Source organism: Phascolarctos cinereus, unplaced genomic scaffold, assembly GCF_003287225.1.
Source record: "Phascolarctos cinereus isolate Bilbo 61053 unplaced genomic scaffold, phaCin_HiC Scaffold_4;HRSCAF=312, whole genome shotgun sequence".
Lineage (NCBI taxonomy): Eukaryota > Metazoa > Chordata > Mammalia > Diprotodontia > Phascolarctidae > Phascolarctos > Phascolarctos cinereus.
This window is the reverse complement of record NW_027555847.1, coordinates 211,284,227-211,309,695: the sequence shown is the minus strand read 5'-3', so window position 1 is coordinate 211,309,695 and position 25,469 is coordinate 211,284,227. Positions and strand designations below refer to the sequence as shown.

Genomic DNA, 25,469 nt, shown 5'->3' with positions numbered 1-25,469 from the left:
AATCAGAAGGAAACAAATCTAGGATTTTTACAAAATAGAAAAAGCAAGCATAATAATTAAATGGACTTTAAGTTCACACAATGCTAGAGCTTTTGTTGCAAATTTTAAAAAACTAAAGTCATATAAGCAGGATGCTTCAAAACTAATTCATAAACAAAGACAGATTATTCTATGTTTCATAAAATGTTTATTTTGGATGGTAACACAGGATATATCATGCAACAGCTCAGTAAAAAAAAAAGTCATTAAGGAATATAAAGAATGATAATTGGTGCTGTCAATTTAAAAACACAACTGTAAATCATAACTAATCCCCCAAAAGTGACATCAAATGAATCTGAGCATGGATATTACTTGTAAAAGTATTCATTTTGGAATACTTGTTGGTTTTTGCTTTTTATAAACATGGAGAGCATTTAAAATGGATTACTGTAATCAACAACTTACAGTCCATTCTGTAGAGGTGCAATCACAAACTTTAGGAGGATTCTATATTCAATATAATTAATATGCCTCCTATTGCAACCCACCAAATGAACGACAGAAATATGTATCACAAACCAAATAATTAAAAACCACTGCCCATTTAAATCTAGAGGCTGAATATTCTTTTCTCATCAAAATAGCCTTCCAAATGAAATTTAATATGGGTAGAAGGCAAGTGCCTTTGATGTCCCCAACACCAGATTGTTCTTTCTAGTCACAACTTAATTTTTTTTTTGTAATGAAAAATATAGATCTAAAAGACAAATCATCCCTGTCAACTTTAAATGGTACAGCTGTGATTTCTAAGGGTCATTTCTGCATCAGATGGTAATAGATATTGAACATAACACTTCATACTTCCCATGTTCATGTCTCAGACTTCAATTAACAAATATAATTCATCTTTTGGCAAAAAATAAATATAGTGGAATGCAAGTGGAATTGAAGGAAAAATATACGATCTACCAACTGCCAAGTAGCACAATTTCATTGTAGACACAAAGTTAGCAATTTCAAAGAATTCTTGAAAATAAAAAAGTTTGCACTTATTCCTGGTTGTAAACAACCTCACAAAAACCTCACTTTTGGAAATACTCCAATTGAAACTACACGCTGAATTTATTAATACAGCATTAAGTTTCTTTATGTAAAAAAATCTTTGTACATAGTAATAAAAAAAAAGATAAGGCAAGATGCATAAAACAGAAATCCGCTGGTTTACTTTCCTCTGTGTTCTTACAGAGCCGCTGATGACTATCTGCAATAAAAAAAAGTTGAGTTTCTGATTTTCTGTCTCAAGCATCTTATGCCTTTATTTGTGATAAGAATTCTGTCCAAACATCCCGAAGGACAGATGCTGGCGATGGTCTTTGGCACTTACGCTGGCAAACTGAGCTTCTTTCCCTTGAGTACTGGGAAAAGAGAGAAAAAAAAACAAGAAAATGTCACAATATTGAGATGATATGGTTCTCTAATTTTATCTCTCTTCTCATCCCTAAACATTTGAGAATGTATCACATAATGATTATACCTAATACACCATAAGGAAGAAAAATAGGCCTATTACAAATGAGAAGCAGAGTCAATTAACTATGCACTTCTGAATATGAAACAGGAACTAAAAGCTATTTACTTGCCTACACACTGACTCTGAATAACAGTCAGAAATGTCTAAGTTCAAGATACTGTAATCTTGTCACTTGCTCTTTTCTGATCATGTGTCTTAACTTGCACAAAGATTAGAATCCTATTTAAAATCTAATTGACAGATTCACCAAAAATGATCTTTTTCTCTTTCAAACTAGTCCAAAATTAGTTTCAAACTATCAAACTTCATGAGTTTACACAACATTCAAAGAGAGTGTCTGTTAGAGACATTGAACAGTCCTATTCCTAAGACAGAGAACCAAACCTGTGATCTCATTACTGAGGAGGAAACTGTCTCTACCAATTCAGATCAGCAAGTGCTTTGTACATTATCGTCTTAGAGGTGCCTCAGGTACTGAGAGGTTAAGTGACTTGAGAAGGTCAAAAAGTCAGTAGGTTTCAGAGGTGACACTTGAACCCAGGTTTTCCCAAGAGGATGATTCTTTATCCATTATGTCACCCATAAGCTAAAGCTTATTCCCTCAGAATGCATTTATAAGTAGGATTTAATACCAAGTATACGAGATGCCCCAGAATTCTTACCTTTTGTAACGTACAAATAGAAGAAGTCACAATAGAGAATAGTCTGGACCACACCAGCAACAACAGCTATGAGGTCAAAGAAACCCTCAAAATAGTAGCGCCAAATCCAATTAATTAGATACAAGGCACGGTACAGACCAAGGAAGAAAAGATAATGAGTGGTGATAGTCTCAGCTTCCCCAGTTTTGCTGATCATAAAGAGTTGTGGGAGGATGGCAACTGATTCAAGGTAGATGGAGAAGGTCCACAAGATCTGTAAAAATAAGTTAGTCAACTACAGTTACTAGACTAATTATCATCACAAAACAGCAAAGGTACCCATGCTTTATAAATTTCTGTCCCAAATGAAGAATTACAGTAATCCAATTCCATTTCTTTGGTTGTGATTCCAGGCTAAACATTGTATCTTCTTACATGAAACACACCAATTTTCTACACTTAATAGATCTGTGAGGGAGAGTCAGCCCTTTACATGAGCAATATGAAGTGATTACTGGCTTCCCCTGTTCTTGATCATATTACCTCCAAAAACTTCTCTCTCACTACTTTTCTACAAAGATCAGCCCAGATTTTCTTTTTCTCACCTTGACAAGCCAATTTCATTATTATTTTTTTAATCTTTAAGATTAAAAAAACCCTACAAGCTAAAAAATTGGTATAATTCTGTTATATGAACTTTATGCATAAAAAATATGGTACTTCATATACCTTGACAATCAAAGTTTTAATGATGTTCTTAAACTATTAATAGAATCAAAGTACCTATCAAATAATGGAAGTATAACAATATAAAAAATTACAATGCTTTGAACAATTAGGGGAAAAATGTTACTTATAAGAGATACTCCCTATGGTGAACAATTTACAGAACAATATTAGCATGCAGTATTGATTGCATTAAAGGATGCCATAAATTGTTGGTAAGAGATTGTGTCTTTCAAATAGTAACCAAATGTGCATTGCACCACAATAGGTAGCATAGGAATAAAAATAATAAGATTCTGTTTTTGTTCACATTATAAGGAAAAACAAGACAGACATACATTACAAAACAAAGTAATTTTTCTTCTTAAATCTTTGTTACAATAGAAGACCAGTTGGGTAGGAAATATATATTCCTAGGAAGGAAATATACATTCTGAAATGAATGATACAAAAACAAAAGGCAGCAACTTAAAGGAAAAAACATTTCTTTTACACTTGGACTTTCAATATATCATATTCTTATTCAACAGATTCTCACAATCAGTGGTTCTAGTGAAAATATATGTATCACCTTAAAAGCACCCTGTTCCTCAGCCCATCTTCCCTCCCTAGTACTCCCCTCAAAGTCCCCACCAACCTCTTAACTAACCTCAAGTGGGGAGAAATCATGATTGACTAGAAATGACAGCCCTCCAACAGGGACTACCAGAAACTCCACTCGGAATGTGTCGTGGTTTCCATCATACGTAGCCTTAAACTTCATGTAGATTAAGTACACAGTGGCATATGCACAAGCAATGTAGATAAGCTAATAAAACAGAAAGCAAAAATCAGAATGTCATTAATTTGTTTCTTTCCTAAGTCTCTCAGCTCTTCCCTGCACAAAATATATGTGTAACTGAAAGAAATATATTTTTCATATCATTTGAAGCTATAAAATACCAGGAAAAAATTTTAGGTTGGATTCATGTTAAAAACTAGTTCACTCTTAAAGGAGTAGCAAAGTATTTCTTGGTTTGCCCTTTTCTGGGTATGGCTTATTTAATTTACATGTTAAACTTTATAATATTAAATAGTACCAATTAAGATATGTGTTGGTTGAACTCTGGACTTTCAAAATGATAAAACACTACTCTTTCTTGTGATGTGAATATTCATTTGGTTAAACTAAATCACATATGTGAATAGCTTGAAATAACTATTGTTGCTCTTAAAGGTATAATTTCTGTACACATCCATACATCTATATAGTTGCCCAATTTCCTGACAGTTACATTATTTGCTTGTTCTCATATATTTGTGTATATATACACGTATACACACACACACACACACACACACACACACACACACACACACGTTAGATATCAGATATTTACCTATCCTCTGGAAAAATTTATTCCTGAAAAGACTTCAAGGCAAAGATGGATCCACCAAGAAAACATTAGAGGAAGCTATTTTGTAATAACAACTAGCCTCTCATATAATGAAACATTCACTCAATATAGCTACATATTAAGCTCTGTGTGTTATTTAACATTATTTAAAAATAATTATTAGATCACATATTAAAGAACTATTAAAAGCAAGAAAACTAATTTCTTGTGGCCTTAGCAGTTCTCCCCTTGGTTTTACATATGTATTGGTTTAAACAAGAATATATTAAATCTTCCTGTAGTAAAATGTTATGAAGTTTAAAAAAAATTCTACTTTACATATTTAAGTTCAAAATAAATTTAAATTTTTTTTAAATTCTAGAGGTCACTAATTCCCAGGTTATTACAGGCTGAGATTATCTATATTAATATTTTGTTTTATACTGAAAAGCTATTTGGATCACAGAATAGTAAGAAAAGAGGTATCTGTCTAATCTTTTTTGGTTGGTTATAATCTCCTGTTCATTTCTAAAGCTGTCAAGAGGCAATGATGAAGATGATTCCCTCATTTGTTTATCTTCTAGTTTGTCTTCTTTCTGGCTGGAATGAAGTTTTTCTTCCCCTTTGCCCTATATCTATCTAACTGGAGTTTTAGAGAAAGGGAAAGAGGTAACTCTGATCAGTGAATACAATGCCTCCTGGAAAGACCAAGATGTCAAGACTTTATTAAAGAATTATCTTTAATATTCCAATGGTCTGTTATTTTAGCAGTGTAGGTGCTCCCTCTAGAGGGGATTGTACTTCCTCCATGACTTAGCAGATGGTCTTTCAAGAGCTGCTGTGCTGGTGATGAATTTTTCTGAATTTACCTGGGTAGTCCTTGGACAAAAGACATACAGTCCATTACTGGACCTTTACTTAGTCTTTTTTTTTTTCTAGTCTGGTAGTACCTATTAGATCTTAGCTTCGTGAACAGCTAAATCTAGGATTTAAAGAATCTAGGATCACCTCCATGTTACAATAAAGCCTTATGTAAGAAATTTAGTGGACCTAATTTTTAACATTCTTAAATACTAAGAACAAAGAACAAGTCTCTCTTACTTACAAATAAAATATACTCAAATTGGTTAAACCAGGCAAAAACTTGACTGTTCTGTGATTTAAAGTCGAGACACCATAGGCAAGGCAGAACAACCAACCAATACTATTATATTAGGAAGTCATAGGGTGTGGTAGAAAAAGTGCTGGACTTGGGTGTCAAGAGAAACCTGGGTTTGAATCCCACCTCCAACTTTTACTGGTTGTGTGATCATGGGCAAGTCACTTTACCTCCCTAATTCTTAGATGCCTTTTCTATAAAATGGGGATAATAATATGTGTAGTTCTTATTTCACAAGGTTATATATATCAAAAAAGGCAATGGATGCAAAGCCCTCTGTAAACCTTGATGTGCAATACAAATCTTAACATTTGTTACCATTAGACACTGTTACTGTTACTTTTTTTTTACCATAGTGATTAAAATGGAACTACACTATCTATCTAGGGAACTATAAGAGAATATATCTTGCATCCTGGGCAAAAACAAACGTCTGACTGGAAGAGGCAGGCCAACAGTGTTGTTGTTTGGATGGAAATGTAAACCACTAATATAAGATTGTAAGTTCTGGTATCTGGTGGATCTGCACACTCTTATTCTATTGAGTGATGGCAATTCCAAATGACTGAACATGAGAACATTAAACTCTTTAGTTATAAAGAACTGTCCTTGGTTATCTGGAGTTTCTAATGTTAAGTATATCAGGGTCACGACCTTTAGCAAATAGTAAAAATGAAACCATCTTTTCCTTGATGTACCACTATCTACAAAGCCTTAATTTTACTCTTGTATTCCTTGTATGCTCTGGATGGGAATCAGGAGAATTCTAATTGAAACTAGTACTTCTGGCACAAAAATAGTCTTACCTATATACATGTAAACTTGCAAAGAGTTTGTACTTAGAAAGCCAACTTGTTGGGACCCAATAGGGTTTTTTTTTTGGAAGGCTAGAAGTCTCTGACAATTAGGATTATATAAATTAGTGATTAAGAACTAACAAACTGCAGAAAATTAAAATTTATTTTACATATGCCTCAAATCTCGTGATGCTGAAGCTGAAGTCACACTTTGGGAAATGAAAGCACATTTGAGAGTCACAGGATCCACTTATTCAACAAAGAAAATTTCAACTGAGGAAGAGGGAAGAAATTAGAATAGAATCTACACAGAATAGCATAGTTTGAGAGTGCAAATAAATTCTGACTTCAATTCCTTGTTATATATCCCCACCTTGGGTTCCTTAGACAATCTAATTTCCCTCTCTGAACATAAATAAAAGGTGTAATAGCTCCTTTCCTTACCTAGAGGGGCAAACCTGAAGCTTGAAAAAGTCTATAATCTTTTGAGAATCTGGAATGAAAGCTTAATGTATTTTAACTACTATCTATTTTCTTTGAAACAGAAATCAAATATCCATAACAAGTGTATCAGTTTCCAGTTATACTTTGTCCTAGTCATGAAAGCACATCTAAGTATGGCCTTACTTGCAGCTTTTTACTAAATGCACAGTGAATAATAGCACACATTTATATAAATACTTTACAGTTTATAAAAGCATTTTCTTTACAACTATACTAGGTAAGCAACAGAATTAAACAAAAATACCAAAAAAAGAATAAATTATGGTTGTAATAATTATTGTTAATTGGCATATTATACCTTCATAGATGTATTATACAGTGAAATAAATGAAGTGAAGAGATCCAGGTAACGAGTAGTGAAGACCAGTGCAAACAGAAGCTGGCTCTTCCCAGAAATACCTAAAGAAGCAGAAAGGAGTATTATTACAAGAATATAATATGCTTTAAAATAATCTGCAGGTAAAGTTGAGTTGGGTTCACATAAGAACAGAAAAGGAAAAGAAAACTGAATTTATTAATATTAAGTGACGTTCCTCAGGAGGAAAGTATACAAAGTAATATGACTTAAAAAAAACAACCATACCAGAACATACGCATATGTATATATGGGAGGAAGGAGAAGGGAATGAGCATTTATATAGAACCTACTCTGTGCCATGCACTGTGCTGAGCACTTTACAACTATTACCTCACAACAACCCTATGAGGTACTTGAGGAAATTGAGGTAAACAGAAGTTAAGTGACTTGCTCAGGGTCACACAGTATCTACATGAAGCCAATTTCAACTTAGGTCTCCCTGACTACAGGGCCAGTGCTCTATCCACTGTGTCACTTAGCTTGCATTTTACACAATCTCCAAACGAGAATCTGCTTCTTCAAACAAGTCAAAATAGGAAAAGATATACTTATTTCAAATGATGCTTTCATTGTTAAGAATATTTTTGGATATTCTCTTCTGTACTGCTAGCAAATCTTGCTCCTTTAAAGCTAGAAATTATTTTCAGAAACAAGAACTCATTTGGAATTGTTTGGTAAATAAGGCAGACAATAAAGAAAGACAAAAAATGAGATGGGCTTATAAAATATAGTAAATTAGTTTTATTATATGGCTTACAAATTAGTTCTTCAGGCACATACAGTGTGTCCCACAGATACGCTAAAAGTGACAGCATTATTGGAATAAGCATATCTCGTTTGTTCCCACCTCCATAACCCTAGTGATCATCTTATTGTCCTATTGAGCTACAAAGACTGTCAGACACTGGAAACAGCAAGATGTAAGTGATAGCCAGGTAAGCCAGAAAGGCAGCATTATATAGTGGGTAGGAAATAGGCCTCAGAGTCAGGAAGACATGGGTTCATGTTAGTCCTCTGACATACACTGGCCGTGTGACCCTACTGGGCAAATCATTTAATCTTTTAGTACTCTAGGTAGCTAGGACTCTAAGTTACAGAGCAGTTGTCCAGTTGCTTTGGTAGACAAGAGTTTCTCACTGGGAGTTCCTCACAGCAACGAAATGCCAGATCAAGTAAAAGGAAAAAACAGGGAGCAGCTAGATGGCGCAGTGGATACAGCACCGGCCCTGAGTTCAAATTTGGCCTCAGACACATAACACATACTAGCTGTGTGACCCTGGGCAAGTCACTTAACCCCACTGCCTAGCCAAAAGAAAAAAAATAAAAAATAAAAGGAAAAAACAAAACAGTGTTATAAGAAATGAAGGGTAGTAGTTGTGCTAATTTCTTAAACTGCTTGCTATCCATATTTCATGATATAAACATAGCACATTCTGTATATTAGTGGTAACCTCAAATACAGCATGGTAGAAAGGAAAGAATGCTGGATCTGATGTCAGGACACCCAAGCACGAATGCCATCTCAAGCTTTCTGCTAGTTGTTTTGGTCATGGGCAAATCATAACCTACCAAAGAGAATTGTTGCCAGACAAGCCCTTTACATACCTTGAGTGCTATGTAAATGTGAGTGATTAGCAATTCAAACAGTGTGACCTTTAGACACCCATAATTTGACATTTATATGACAAAGAAAATTTCACGTAGGATCCCAGCATAAGTGCAACAGGGCATCCAAATTGTTCTACTGTAGAGCACAATACTAGAGCTATCTCATTCACAAGGATCTATTAGAGAATCAGAACTAACAGCAAACTTAGAAATCAAGTTCAACTCCTTTACTTTATAGAGAAAGAAACTAAAGCCTAGAAAGACTTGACTTGTAGAAGTCAATGACATAATTGTTTTTTCTTTCCATGATACCACACTGTCTCTTTTCTCAAATCCCAGAAAATAAGTGAACTGGCAAATGTTCATTTTATCAGTGAGGAAAAGGAGATGTTTCACATAAACCCAGCCTATCACTTTCCTTCCTTCTTCCAAAGTGACTAAGATGTTTACCATTAGCTGAATGTATCAAGTGATGGAGGAATTATTTTCTACATATCTGCCCTTCTTCTTCCTTCAACAAATACCTAATTTGGGTTTAGATACTCCCATCACACATACACCTATTTTCCCAGGACAATATTTACATAGTCTTAATTAAAGGACACTGTTAACAATTCTTATGGATATCACTTCCTAGCTATAAAATCATTTGGTCTATTGTCATTTTTTTTTCAAAAGGGATTTAGAAATTGTCATTTTCTTCCTTGTTAAAAAAATATTTACAATGCTCGAGATGAGCAGTTGAAGAGAAGATTAAAAAGTAACTAAATTGTTACTTTAGAGTCATAGGAGGACAAAGGAGAGAGCTAAAACTCCGGGTCCTATTCCCCAAAACGTCAAACCACTGCTGTCCCTCAAGCCTAGAATTGAATTCCACTCACTAAACCTGAGAAAGTATTGAAATCCCTACCTTCTTCCTAGAGTCAATTCAGGTGATATACAAGCATTCCTTGCCGTCCCTCTAGCTGAAAATATTTTTTTTACTCTTCAATTTCTCATTCAATAAGTGTTTTTAAAGCATTTACTTAAAGACACAGTGCTAGGCACTGGGGACACCAAGACAAAATGAAACAGCCCTTGCTCTCAGAAAGCTTACATTCTATTTGTGTAAACAACAAGTACCTAGAAAATTAACTACAGAATAATCTGAGGGAGAGTATGTAACTATAATATGAAGGACAGTCTGTTAACAATAGAATTGAAGGCAAAGAACAAAATGAAAGCATTTGAGAGCAGGAGAAAGAGAAATGTTTTTCCACTCATTTACTTAAACAAAAATTAAATGTTCTACTAGAAACTTAAATATCTGCAACCATAGTTGCTTAATTATTTACATCTAAATTAATTGTAATGCAGAAAGTATCAAAATATTTGTTTTCAATTTCTCCCTCAGTTCTATTCATTCATTCTCAGTCATTTTTCCTGATATTATCAGTGTGTACTCCATTCTCCTAGTTTGGCTTTATTCACTTTGCATTATTTTATAAAGATCTTTCCAGATTTTGTTGTATTCTTCATACTTTGTCCAACTTAATTGCTTTATAGGATTCCAATACATCAGTGCACAATCCTCATATTGAAGGACAGGATATTTAAGTTTATTTCATTTTTTTCCAACGATACACAATACCATGATGAAAATCTTTGAAGTTGGCCCTTTTTAAAGTTTATACTCTGGTAATTCAGAGTATAATCCTAATAAAGGAATTAGTGGGTCAAAAGGTATTATTTTTGTAAACTTTACTATATGCTGACAGACTGCTCTCCAGATTCTGTAAGTTTCTAATTTAATTTTATCATTAAAAACAAGGAACATAGGATCCTATTCAACAATAACTCTAAAAATACACTTAAGTTCTCTGCTATGTCTACTTAATGAATAAAAAAGGGGAGGGGGGGAAACAGAGGAAAAAGAGTTGAAAATCCTAGACAGCACAGTTCTAACATAGTTGCTAATAACTACTCTTTGGGAGGGTAGGGGGAATCTCTAACTTAAAGGGAAGGGGTTTTCCAAGACTTGCTATAAAAATGCTTTATTTCCTAGTCAAATTTTTCAAGCACAAGCATTCTTGAAATTCTCTTTTTAGTTTTCAAATGAGAAAAACCCTAACTTCTTGCTCTACCAAGTTGGGGTGGGGAGGGATGCCCAACATCATTTTCTAGAGAAAAAAGTCAAATTATTTCATAAGTTAATAGCCCCATTTGTAGCCTCATATTTTGTGTTTTTGCAACTATCAGCAGATACAGTACAGTTTCTGGGTATCAGGTGTTTGGAGAGTCAAATCTGGGCATGCCAATTTGAAATTCTCCAACCCCAACCCTATTTATCCTTTTGTGAAGTATAACTTAAGTGAAGATAGGCTGCCTTAATTTCTGAGCCAAAGAATTAACGAGAAGCCAGAGTGGGGCTCCTAGAAGGAGGAGGAGGGAGTAGCAGTGGTAGTAGTGATGATTTGACCTGAATTTGAGGATCTGACATGACGATTTGACATGAATGGGGAGAGGCGGACTCTGTATTAGGCAGTGTTCTCTAAGGAGCTCATAAAATTACAGAAAATCTCTGGTAGCTTTATATACAGTATTATACTGTTTTTTCTTTAGCACTTTGTTCGGACTTCTTCATCTGTCCAGAATGCTGACTGGCTGATGGCTAATGGTAGATTTTTCATCTCACCAAAAAAAAAAAAAAAGAGAATATACCAGCAGTCATGACAAGTACAGGACGTAGCTGAGATTCTTTGGAAGGACACCAAAGAATCTCTCTAGGGAAGGAAGGAACGTGGCAGGTTACAGTGGTTCCTAAAAAAAGTTAAAGCATTGTTTTCTGTCAATGAGACATGCCAAAGACATAAGCATATAATTTGATACAAATCATAAAAATTTAGTAGCTACAACTAAACTAAATTTACTCTCTACAATGTTTATATGTATTTTAAATTAATTAATTTTCCATTTTAAAGGTGCAATTACCTTGTCAAATCCAAATCAATCTTGAAACTTAAAATACCAATATTTTTCTATGGGGTTAAATCAAATTTAGCAAAAAATGTGTATGACAAAGTACAAGATAAGAGATTTGGTTATGCTGTATATTAAATTATGTTCCCAATATTACTGGTGGAACATAAAATTATCATGTTCTTTAGAACATGAACAACATCCTTTATATAACACTAGGAAAACTAAGTTCCACAACAATACTTATTAAAACTCTAAATATACGTTGCACACTAAGTACAGAAAATGTTTGCATTATTTATGGACCTATGGTATGTTGTAGAGGTAAAACTGATGATTCATTTAGCCTTGTGTGTTGGTAGTATGACAGCAACATCAAAGGATATTATCCTTAGTACTTGTTAAAAAACAGATACTCAGCAAATTTCTGTTGATTGGGATGAAAATACCTAAAGAAATCATTACTCCAAAAAGAGAGAAGGTACTAAAGCCAGGGTAAAGAGTAAAAAGCAGGCCTTCTGCCTAGGACTTAACATGTAAGGGACAGTGGTGTTGGTGGCATACACAAAGAACAAGGTACACCCTAAAAAAAATTTCTTTTAAATAAATGCCCATATTTTAATGCCACTCTTCAACATGTAAATCCAATTAAATGTGTGTCATAGGAAGGGCTCAAGGCTTCTGATAGACAATATACAAAGAAAGGTACAATTTTCAAACTTTGCCTAGGGTATAAAAGTATCTTGTACTACTAAAAAAGTGATGCAAAACCTTCAAATATCCCTGTTATTAACTAAAACATAAGGTACTTTAAGTTTATTTTTTATATGAAAATAAACACTTCAAAAAATACAATGTGCCTCATTCTCAGATCTGAAGCATAAGAACTCTCATTTATAACAAATGGCATTGCAGATCCTTTCCTGAGTTAATTTAGCAACAATTATAGATATTTGATCTCAAAAATGGAACCTTCAGAAAGGGAGGAGGAACCCACATTTATGGGGTGAGGTGAAGGTTATATAACAAAAGGAACAAAAACATATGTTTTTCTTCTAACTTAAAATAAATTCTCTTTGAAAAGCTTACCTTTTATTTAGGATCATCTTATATGGGAGCCAATTTATTATTTGCAGAACAAAACACTCTAGTTGCTAAGCAGTAATTAAGTGGGATTCTAATTAATTTTAGTATGACCCCTATCGGAAAGGTAATAGCAGCTAGATGGCTAGAGCGAGCATCTGACTGATCCGTTAACCCATATACTATATAAACTAAAAGCTATTGCAATGTCCTTTATCAATGCTGAAAATGTTAATTAAGAGTAAAATATCCAGGGGATTATAAAAAGAAGTTATGGAGTACATGATAAAACCTTGCATTCCACAAATCTTCTGTGACTCTGTAAGTCTAACACTAATAATTTCCATCGGTGGTGTTAAACTCAAATACAAAGATATTCTTGCTGACAGCTACATATTGACTTAGACGACCACAAATTAACATTACTGATGTTGTATTCTATTGGACATTTTTATCTGGTTCAGGCTGGACCTGGGAATTGACCCTCTAGTTTACATAATGGCAGTTCAAGTTCCACAGCTACATTTTTACATACTTGATGATAATGGAAGTACTGTACAACAATGTGATGAAAATTATATTGGAAAATATATTGTTTCAAGACCAAGGCATAAAAGACACCAAAGGCTGATGGACTACTCAGAAACGTCCTTCTTATACAATATGAATACCATACTCAAAAAGAGAAGGCACTGAACTAGGGAAGTACTGATCGTCACTCTCATTTTTAAAAGTGAGTTTGAGAGGCAGCTAGGTGGCACAGTGGATAGAGCACCAGCCCTGGAATCAGGAGGAGCTGAGTTCAAATCTAGCCTCAGACCAAACACTTGACAATCATTAGCTGTGTGACCTGGGCAAGTCACTTAACCCCCACTGCCTCACCCAAGAAAAAAAAAGTAGTGAGTTTGACTATAACTTAACAGACAGGAAATGACTGATAATAGACTAATTCTGTGAATGCAACCAGTTTTAAAGAGGTCTAATCTCAAGATCTCAAAGAATGGCTGAATCCAAAAGAATGGAAAAGATAACCAACCAATGGCATTTTTACCCCCAAAATGGAGACTGAGAAACCATCAATAACTATCAACTCATATATACCTACTGTCTCATCTTTATAAAATCTTAAAATCCAAACATGCATCAAGGGTCTGCCTCTATGAATCCAATTTGATTGAAATATGTGTAGAGGCAGGTGTGGCACAGTGGATGAAGAACTAAACTTAGAGTCAGGAAGATCTAATTTCAAATCTTAACACATACTAGCTGTACCAGCTATGTGAGCCCAGGCAAGTTACTCAACCTCTCTGTTTCTTCATCAGCAAAATGGGGAGCATCTACTTCAGTGTTTTTGTGAGGATCAAAGGAGATAACATATATAAAGCACTTTGTAAATCTTAAAACACTATATAAATAGAGCTATTGTCTATCTGTCTGTCTATCTGCCAACTGTATTCTATGTACTGAGCTAGGCAATATAAAAGGAAAAAAGAAAAACAACATAGACCGTGCCTTCCCAAGGTACTTATAATGGGGAGAGAGGGAGGTTTAGGACATCGCATGCACACAAGTATACTGCAAGGTAGACTATGATAAGGGAAAAAGAGGCATACAAAGTTCTCTAAGAAAATCTGCCAAGACTCTAAATCACTAAGAGAAATGCATATTAAAACTTCTCTGAAGTTTCACCTCACACCTGTCAAATTGTCAGATGACAAAAGATAGAAATAGTTAATCTTAGACAGGCTGTGAGAAGACTGCTGTGAATTTTTTTTAAAAAGGCAGAAACAGAAGAATACACCAGGACAATAGTTCAAATAAGTAGTATCAGTAAAAAAAAAAGTTTGTGGTTTCTCTACTATACCATATATCCTCCTTCAAATCTAGAGCTTCAGAGCATTACCTAATCCACCTAGAATTCAAAGTAAATTTTAACCAGAGAAATTTCATGTTTGATTATGAGTTATCCCCCAACCACAGGCCAGAAAGGTACCCTACACCTATGCTCATCTAAATTGTTTTTTATGATGTGAACTTTTACACTGAGGTTGCTTGTGTGAGCAAAATATTTGATAAAGTCTTTTGTGCTTTGTGAAAACCTGGAGAGATGTGTGTTAGACAAGAATATAAGTAGATTTGGAACTGGTTAAATGGCTAGACCCAAAGAGTAGTCATTCATTAAGGGCTTCATATCAACCTGCAAGATTTTTAGAATACCAGAGGAATCAGTATTTGCCCTATGTAGTTTAACATTTTAATGAATGACTTAAAGACAGTGACGGCATACTCATTTAATTTACAGAAAACACCAAATTAGGAAGGATTAGCAGACACTGCATGACAGTCAGGACCTAAAAAGATCTTGACTGGTTAGAACAGTTGATAAATCTAATAAGATGACAGGGACAAATGTAAAATCCTACATTTTAGGTTCAAAAAAAGCAAGTTCATAAGTACAAGATGAAGAAAGAATGGCAAGATACCAGTTTAACAAAGTGGCATGGATAGAGAACCAGTCTCAAAGCAATGAGGACCTGGGTTCAAGTGATCCTTTTTGAACACATACTTGCTGTGTGATCCCAGGCAAGTCAATTAACTTTTCAGTGCTCCTGGGCACAGGTGTTACACGTTAGGTCTGGAACTAGATTAAAATCTAACTAGAAAGTGTTTAACAAAAATAAAAAAATACAACATAGGTAATGTTAACTTGTGTTGTTTTAAATCAATATGAAGCCTCTGGGGATTCTTTATTATAAATTGCTGAGAAAGTGCCAACCAATGTTATTAAGAGAATTTCCTCAAGGGGAAGGAGGTAGCCCTTTGATAATGAAATTGTAAGTCCAGTTTCCAGGCCAATCTAGATGTCTTGATGAACTTCAAGTTCAATATGAGCTAAGAAAACTAATACAATCTTAGGTTATATTAAGAGTAAGTACCTCTAGGACTAGGGAGGTGGAGGTCCTACCTGCTCAGTCAGACCACATCTGGAATAATGAATTCAATTCTGAGCACCGAATTTTAGGAAAGATATGATAAGAGTCTAAGAAAGGGCAGCCAGGAGAAAAGCCTTAAGTTCATGTCACATGAGAATCTGCTGAAAGAACTGGGAATGTGTAGCTTAAGAAGAAACAGTCAATAAGGGGGAATGAGCTGTTTTCAAGTATTTGAAGGGATGTTATAGGAAGGAGAGAACAGACTTTTGCTTGGCCAGAAGGCAAAACTCGGAACAATGAGTAGAAGTTATAAATAAACAGTTTGAGGCTTCACTTAAGGAAAACCTGCCCAATGATTAGTTATTCAAGACAGGAATATGCTATCCTGGAAGCTAACTCCAAGTAACACTGGGACATGTTCAAGCAAAAGCTGGGTGACCACTTGTGTGTGTTATACAGACTTTTCTGTCCAGGTATAAGTTGGGCTAGATAGCCTCTGATAGTCTATGAAATAGTACAAGAATCACAGACTGACTCATAACATTATACACTTCAACCCACAGAAGCTCAGTTATCTTATAGAAAATAAAGAATGTCTCAATAATCTGTCACTAAATGAACAGAGACTGATAAAACAGGTTAACATCACAGAGATAGTTCATTCATTTTATTGGCCTGTGTTCATTTATTATATGAAGCCTTCAACACTAATTATTTAAATTCAACATTTTGAGATACTAAAAGTTTATAAGTGGTGAACTTTTGTTCCAGTTTTTAATACAGCCATGATAGGCACACACACATAAAAGTTAAGCAAAAAGACTTAAAACAACCTGGTTTTGATTAGACAGTCCAGAAAAACAAGATACCAAGAGTTGGATTGTTTATGCAAGAAAAATGCAAAATGGTTTACTTTACTCTAACCTTTGTGAAAGCAGTACTTTTCTTTCATAGTATTTGTGAAAACAGTGATTTTGAAGCAACCAGAAAGCTTAGTCTATGTCAAGCACTGAACAGATGCGAGATTTCCCACATGACATCAGAACTTTCAAAGAGAGAACCAAAATGTGTAACTGTCTTCTCTGAAAAACTGTGAAATATACCCAAACAATTTTTAAATTTTCATATTAGGGGGGCAGCTAGGTGGCAAAGTGGATAGAGCTCCAGCCTTGGAGTCAGCAGGACCTGAGTTCAAATCTGCCCTCAGACACTTGACATTTACTAGCTGTGTGACCCTGGGCAAGTCACTTAACTCCATGCCTAGCCAAAAAGAAAAAAAATGTCATATTAGGATAACAGAGAATAGCAATTCACCTTTTTGTTCACAAAGGAAACCATGTAACACAATTTGATATTTTTAAAAATCAACCAAGAAACTCACATTAAGGAACTAAAATGATCAGAAGACTACGTTTCAATTATGAAAATCCCTATTACATCTTGAGTCTTCCAGAATGATTTATAATAGAAAGTGGATTAGTTCTGCACTAACACTGCATGTTATTTACTTGCAAAAACAACCAAAAATATGTACCAAATACATTCACTTATTCTTTTCCCTTATGATTAATGTAGCAGCGGCTAAAATAAGTGACATTTTCCTAAATTCCCTCAACCCTTTCAATGAAAACAGTGAACATTGGGAAGGGTAGGGAAAAAAACCTCTGAACCTTTTTTTGGGGGGGACTAGACAATGGGGTTAAGTGACTTGCCCATGGTCACACAGCTAGTGAGTATTATGTGTCTGAGGCTGGATTTGAACTGAGGTCCTCCTGAATCCAGGACTGGTACTCTATCCACTGTGCCACATAGCTGCCCCTTGAATCTTTTAAACTAATACAAGGCTCCTTGAAAAACTATAAAGTAGCATCCTGTTTCCTAACCCTTAAAATTCTTCTATATCTAACACAAACAGGCCCCTCCTATTTATGAAATATACTTAGTTCAAAGGCCTTTCTGTATTTTGGGAGGAAAATCTAAAGTCTGTGATAGTAAATCACAAGGGTCATATTTTCAAATTAAACAGAAGGTTAAATATATACTTTATGGGATCAACAAAAAATGAAGTAGAATCTCTTATTCAAGGCCTAATGCTTAAGCTAACATTTTATGATTCATAAGGGGGTTTAACCAAAGTATTAGTTTAAATATGAAGAGTAAAACAGGAGTAAAAGTCATTATGGATAACCAAATATTCTAGATAGCTGAAACCATGAAAACTTTTTTTTATTTTAATAATACTGGATGGAAATCTTTCCAAAATATATTACAGACTTTCAATAATTATGTTTGGAATATACCTAATATAGCAATCATTTCTTGGTAATTCAAGGTTTGTTGCAGATACAAACACACACACACACACACACACACACACACGTACTGTGTTGCACTAAAATATCTGCTAATTACTGAGTTAAGTCTGTCTTTCCCTAAAAGGCCCTTAACCACTGCAATTTTTCTTACTTGTGTTTTCTGTCTTCCCCTTGTCAGTTGTCAATTATCACTGCCCTCAATGGGCATGACTAGAGTAGTTCTTTTCCCATTTTTAAAATGCTGCTTCTGTTCTTCTGTGAGGCTAGAAATTATTATTAGAATTATCTATAAGTGTAAGCAGTCTATATGGTAGCTGAAGGAGCTCTCCTATGAGTAACATGGACCAATTTTTGTTCATGGACTTTGTAAAATATATTTTGGCTAGTCACATACTTTTTTTTTGGCCTATTTACTGGTTCATGACTCTTTTATTTGATGAAGATGCTCATGGCAGACTTTCAAATAAGTGAATTATTAGTGTATTTGTGAGGATTTAAGGGGAAATTGAGGTAAAGAGGCACTTAAAAACACTGTAGTCCTGTAGATCATGTTGAAGTCCACCTTTCATTGCCCCAATGAAAATATCCACGACAATACTCAGGATACATCAATTTCTGAAAAAAAATGTACAGTATTTGTCAAAAGTTCAGTGACTCTTGATAACTGTGTTTATAATTATGTGGTATAAATATACTTCTGTTTTTAAAAGTATTTTTTAAATACAAAGGGAACTTCAGTCAGTTTCCAGGGCTGATAGAATTTCAAATTTCCTCTCATCTCAATCGGTATGGCAGGGAATAAGTGGTTCCAAAGAATTTCTTCACAAAATTTACCAAGCTTAAGGAACTAGTCTAGAGATTTTTCCACTTAGCAAAGTGAAAATGATACTAATAGAGAACTATGTACTATGAGTTAAATATAAAAAATGGCTTTAATAAAGTTAGTTATTAAATGAGGGTATATACAAAATCTGTTTTAATCCATGAAGCATAAACAGGATAGTAGCAAATTTACATAGAGTCTGTTCACCCCCACCCACATAAGCTAATTGGGTATTTTTGCACATGATCTTCAAGTTTTATCCACAGAAGTTCTGAAACTGAGTTTATTAGTTTTTATCTTAACCCAAAAGGTAAGTACTAAGTCCTTGAAACCAGCAGGGACACCGATATCATGACCTCTTCCAGCAGCATCCAGCGATTGCTACTGAATCCACCACACCTTCAAATAGCTGCCACGTCAGAAGGGGCCAGGAAATGCAATCGAGTACCCATCCTTGCAACGTGATTCATTGATTCACAATTTTCGAACCCAAATACTTAAAATCTCTCCAACTGTGAATCCTTCCAAATGAAAATCTCCATCCGTTCACTTGCACAAAGCAAACACATGAAAATTTATGGGGGGAAAAGTCACAGAGGCTTGATTTCCGAAGTTTCAACTAATCAAACAGGCAAAGGCCTGCAAAGTGCAGAATCAGCTGTACCTGTAACTTCACTCCCAGAACTCTGAACACATTATCTGAGATTAATTGAGCGCCTGCACATCTATCTACACATTCTGCAAAAAGTTTAGCCCACTTGTAAGGTGTGCTGAAGCTACTTTGGTGGAACAAATTCGCCAGTCCCTTCCTTTCCTATAAAACTTCTCTCTGTAATTTTCTTAGACTGGCTCCCCCCGACCCCCTCCGCCCCATCTCCCGGTCCTCTGCTCCGGAGAGCTACATGCATCGGGGGTAAGGAGAGGTGGCGGGAGCACTACGGCCCCGAATCCTAAACTTTCTTTTCCCTCCCAGGAGCCCAGATTACTAGACAGCCTAGGCTTCTGTGCGGCAGAGGCTTTCCTGAACGTAACCCGAGCACCTAACCCAGGGAATACACGAAACCTGGCCCTTCCGCACCCAGGCAGCCAGGCGGCCCTAAGCTGAGCCTGGCAGGGGAGAGAAGGCGGGGACAACCCCCGGGAGCTGCGAGGGATGAGACAGCTCGGCCAGGACTTGGGGGAGGACAGGGAGCCAGGGATGCCGTTCCGGGAGCAAGTGCGACGAGGGGCCACGGCTTCCCCTCGGTCCCGGGAAGGGGCAGGGGGAGTCCTTTGGGAGGGAGGGGTCGGCGGAGATGAGACGGCCCGGGAGAGCTCCCCATCACCCGGCCGACAGGGAGGGAGCAGTGCAAGAGAGAGCCGGGGAGCAAAGTACGAAGGAACCGCTAACCGACCCGGCTGCAGCCCCCCAGTCCCCACGGCGCCGGGAGGCCGCTCCCGGCCCCCCGGGGCCTCCCTCACCGGCGCAGGAGCGGGTCTTCCAGATCTTCAGCAGCAGGATGATGATGGCCGCCAGGTGGGACAGGTCCCCGGTCAGCCGGAAAATGTTCATGGCGGCGGCGGCAGGAGCGAGCAAAGCCGGGGGCGGGCTGCGAGCGAGCGCGGCGGCGGCTGGCGGGACGGGGTCGGGACGCGGCGGCGGCGGCGGTTTAGCTGCTGCCCCTAAAGAAAGCGGCGAAAATGGCGAGATAAAGGAGCGACGTGGCCCCGCGGACGTGGCCGAACAGCCAGCGCCGCGCCCAATGTAGTCTGGGAAAGGAGAGCCGCCCCCGCCCCCGCCTAGGGCCACGCCCCCTGGCCTCAAGGCCACGCCCCTTAAAGGGCACTCTTCCACCAGAGTGCGCTTGCGCGGCCAGAGCATCCTCCTCCCTGGGGTTTGTCCCGGATTGCCAACGCTCTCCTTAGGAGGATTTTTGAACTCCCTGCGTTCTGTCATCCTTTAGGTTTTGTGGCAGAGCAGCGCAGGAAGTCTGATATGATTCGGCTCAGAAAGGGGGAGAAATTACCTAAGGGCTTTCTTGCTTGTATTCTATGATGCTGTGGAAGGAATCTTAAAAGATGTTTTGATATTCTGTACTAAATTGTAAACTCCCCGAGGGCAGGGAATTTCTCTCAACCCGTCACCGCGTCTTGTACAATAATCAGCACGGGGCAGGCACTTAAAATATTTTTTTGGCTGACAAGAAAGTACTTTGTAAGCCTTAACGAGCTTAGAAGAAATAGTATTAGCGTTGGTAGGAATGGCAGGCATGAAAACACGTATATAATTGATATATTGCTTGCCTTCTCAGTGGGTGGGGAGGGTCTGGACAGGAAGGGAGAGAATTTGGAATTCAAAAGTTAAAAAAAATTAATGTTAAAGTTTAAAAAAATAAAATTAAAAAAATTTTAAATAAAATACAAGCAACATTCATTTTTAAAAGAAGCCTGGCGTAGAGAGAGAATTTCCTTTCATTGAGTCAGGAAGACCTAGGTTCAGAGAAGCATAGTTTCTTTTTTTTTTTCAGGATATACCTATTTATTGAATACACTGATACATCTGTTAAGATTCCTAATCCTTGTATATCTGTTATGTTATAAGTCTTTTTAAATTTTTTTTACTTTTTAAAATTTGTTTATTAATTTCTTTTTAGTTTTCAACATTCACTTCCATAGTCTTTTGAGTTTTAAATTTTCTCCCCCTTCCTTCCCACCTCCCTCCCCAAGATGATGTGCAATCTGATATCGTTGAAGATAGAGAAGAATTAGAACCAATAGAAGAAATCACAAGAAAGAAGAATCAAAACAAAACAGAAGAAAGAAAAAAAAAGAGCAAATAGTATGCTAGAGAAGCATAGTTTCTGAAAGAGTTCCTAACCTAGGCTTCCTAACCAGACTACTATCCATGCATAGATTTCAGAGATTCTGTGAACTTGGGTGGGAAAAAAAATACATCTTTATTTTTATTACCTTCAAATTGAAATATAGCAGTCAGGCAATAAACATTTTATTAAGGCCCTTCTATGTGCCAGGCACTGTGCTAAGAGGTAACAGATAGTTCCTGCTCTCAAGGGGCTCACAGCTTAATGGGGGAAGAGGGGGAGAAGAGAACCAACATGCCAACAACTAGCTGCAGACAAAAACTATTTCCTTCAATTATGAATTTTTAAAAACTCATTCTGATCGCAGACCGTTTTGGGGTGGGGGAGGGAAGGGAGGAGGAGAAAATTTAGAACTTAAAATCTTATAGAAGTGAATATTGAAAACTAAAAATAAATTAATTAATTTAAATATAGTCTAGACCAACCTCCCTCATTTTACAGATAGGCAACTAACAGGTATACAGTGACTTAACCAAGGTTACACGAGTAGCAGATGTCAGAGGCAATCTCTCTGACTCCTGAGTCTGGATTCATTGTCATGCCTCTGGATGCATACTAGTTGTGTGCTCCTGAGTATTTCATGTAGCCCTTCAATGCCACAGTCTACTCTCTAAGACTATTAATTAAAGATGATTTCTTAGGACCAGAGGTCTAGAGCCAGAAGGAACTTCAGAGACCATCTAATTCACCCTTTTCATTTTACAGATGAAATCTCTAAGGCCTACAGAAGTTAAGTGACTTAAGCGTCCAACTCCACACAGGCAGTAAGTGTCTGAATGAGGATTTGAACTCAGGTTTTCTGGAACTTCAATGATTGTGATCTATCCATTGTACCACAGCTGCAAACCTTTCTGCATCAGTGGAAGGAATTTTCATATTGGCTGTTTTTCTGTGTGAATTAAAATTATTGGTTAGGACCTACCCTTATCCCCCAAATCTACTTTAAAATCCATTATTTAAAATGTAGACTGTTTCTACCTTTTTCATGAAAAAGCTCCTGAGCACCTAGACATGGACACAATTCAGCAATCCTAGAAAGGAAGTTTCAATGTCTCTTCTCTGACACCTTCACTGTTTTTTTTTATCTTACTAGAATTAAACTTCCTTTTAGTGATCTAATTTACATTATTGCAGTCATTATGTAAATAGTTCTTATGATTCTGCTTATTTTGCTCTGGATTAGTATGTACAAATCATCCCACATATCTGTGAATTCTTCATATTTACTGTTTTTCCTGCACAATAACATTCCATTATATTCTCATACCTAAATTTTTTTCGGCCATATGTCAATCAAGGGGCAAGTCAAGTCAAAAAGCCTTTATGAAGCACCTACAATGTGCCAGGCACTGTACTAAGTGCTGGAGATACAAAGAAAGACAAAAGAGTCCTTGCGCTTAAGATTACTCACAATCTAATCAGGGAGACTACATGCAAACAGCTATGTACAAACAATATATATTCAGGATAAATTGGAAATAGTCACAGAGGGAAGATACAAGCATCGAGGAGGCCCATGAAAGACTTCTTGTAGAAGGTAGAATTTTGGCTGAGAAGTAAGCCAGGGAAGCCAGGAGGTGGAGACAAGACTCCACAAAATATTTTAGTAGATAACATGTTTGTTTATGTCTTTGCCATCCTTGGAGTATATGCTCAATAGTGGGATGGCTAGGTCAAAAGGTATGGGTACTCACTTTTCTTGCATAATTCTGGATAAAAATCCCAAACCCTTGGCCCACTTTACAGCTTCACCAACAGTATATCAACATGCCTCTCTTTTTGCAGTTCTTCCAATATTTACTGTTCTTATTTTTTTTTTATCTCTGCCAATATGCATGGTGTAATGTGAAACCTCAGAGTTGTTTTCATTTTTTTTTCCTCTTACTATTGGTGATTGGAACATGTTTCCAGGAGGTCATTTATAGTTTGCAATTCTGTTTTTGAAAACTGTTCATATCCCATAACCACTTATCCATTGGGTAATGGTTTTTGGTGTTAAATATATATGTTAATTATCTGTATGTTTTGGATATCAGACTTTTATTGGTGAGATTTGATGCAAATATTTCCCCATTATACTTTCTCTTCTACTTCTGTCTCAATTGATTTTATTCATGAAAATCTTTTTAATTCTATGTAGTCAAACTGTCTTTTTTATGATTACCTTTATCTCTTCTTTGGCTAAGAATTCTTCTCTAACTCTGGTTGTGAAAGGTGTGATTTTCAATAATGTGACATTTTAGCACAGATTTGCTAATGAATCATCTGAGTAAAGCTAGGGGACTAAGTGATCTGTCTTTAAAAAAAAAAGGCAGGTAGAGAGGGGGCCTCCAACCACATGACAGAATGAGAATCTGTGTTTTTGAAAATTTTACTTTTTGCAATTTTCATTAGAAAAGCAGCTCTGTTTCAGTCTTTTCCTGAGCCCTGGCATGTTCTGGTTGCCATGGGGCCAGAAGCATCCTGCAAATTTTCAGAAATGACATCATCACAGCAGCCACAAAGGCTTTATTTGGTGATCTGCATCTTGCTCTGCTGAAGGATGGATAACTGGTTTGTTGCTTGGTAAGGAATGAATAACCATTTACTTACTACAACAATGCTGTTAATTCCAAGGGTCAAGAGAGTGCAAAACAAAGTAAGGTGGAGGGGGGGAAAAACCCTGTTAATTTCAGAGGAGCTTCTCTGCTCACTCTCATGAACATCCTAGGCACCTGAGAAATCAATTTAATGTCACACAGTGTTGCATTTTCACTTCTAAGTAGTATAATGACCACCAATGCATCAACTAGTCTCTGATCTTTTCTGGGATTTCATTTAGTTTGATGCTGCTGAACAACTGTCCTATATGGAAATAGCCAAAGATTTTAGCCATAAACTAAAATTAAACCAGAATGGAAATCCCATCCAATCCTGGTAAAAAAAAATCTACTTGAATTGTTTCTACTTCTCACTCACATCACACTGAGATTTAACTTATAAATGTGGATCTGCCATGTTATATCAATAGAGACTCTTTTCCTTCCTATAATTTCTTTGTGTCTGAATAAGCAAAGGAAACTGTCATAAGGACAAAGGCTGCAGGGATTTTCTAACAGTTGAGATAAGCCCAAGGCGAAAGTCATGGCAGTCAAAGATAATACTATTTTAAAATCAGGCAGAGCCATGATAGCAGAGTAGCAGGAAGTAATGCAGCCAACTTTCACAAAACTCCTCCAAACAGATCTAGAAAATGCACCAGACTGAACTTTGATGGGGAAATCAGAAAAAGTCACAATGAGTCCTTTGTCCAGCGCACATTGGTATAAGAAGACAAAGAGGTCTGCTAAAATGGAGACTAGGTTGGGGAAGCAGCACTCTATTGGTAGAGCACTAAGGGAGAGGCTGTGCACCAGGGTAAAAGGAGATTCTAGACCAATATAAGGCAACCTAAACTCATATTGGGGCATTTTTAGGTACAGGTGCCAACTGGCAGCTTTAGCCACTCCCCAGTTCTGGTCACACATCCAGGTGGATTGTAAAGGGGACCTAGCCACAGAAGTGTTATTCCAGGTTAGACGGGGAGGAAATTCAGAAGCAAGCAGCAGTGGTCTTGTCTGTGACCCCAGGAGTAGAGTGTAATCTCAGTTCTACCATCTATCCCAGCCTATAGAAGAATAACCAGGGCAGGAATCCCACACCAAAGGACAGCCTGAAGTTCTGTCAACTCTGAACCAGCAGAACTTCCTAGCTGACTGATTGGAGCTGAGTTTGGCAGCATTCTCTTCTTCCTCTGACCAAAACCCAGATCAAGAATTTGCAGAGCTTGGAATGG

At 36.7% G+C, this 25,469-nt stretch overlaps 1 protein-coding gene across 1 annotated transcript; it reads right to left on the bottom strand.

Annotated features, from left to right (window-relative positions):
- Positions 1–1,099: 1,099 nt before the first annotated feature.
- Positions 1,100–20,553, bottom strand: KDELR2 (KDEL endoplasmic reticulum protein retention receptor 2). Its single transcript, XM_020965356.2, has 5 exons — positions 20,256–20,553; positions 7,015–7,115; positions 3,530–3,688; positions 2,176–2,428; positions 1,100–1,397 (listed from the first exon to the last, which is right to left on the bottom strand). Exons 1-5 carry the CDS (start codon positions 20,344–20,346, stop codon positions 1,363–1,365), a joined length of 639 nt encoding a protein of 212 aa, XP_020821015.1. The 5' UTR covers positions 20,347–20,553; the 3' UTR covers positions 1,100–1,362.
- Positions 20,554–25,469: the final 4,916 nt, after the last annotated feature.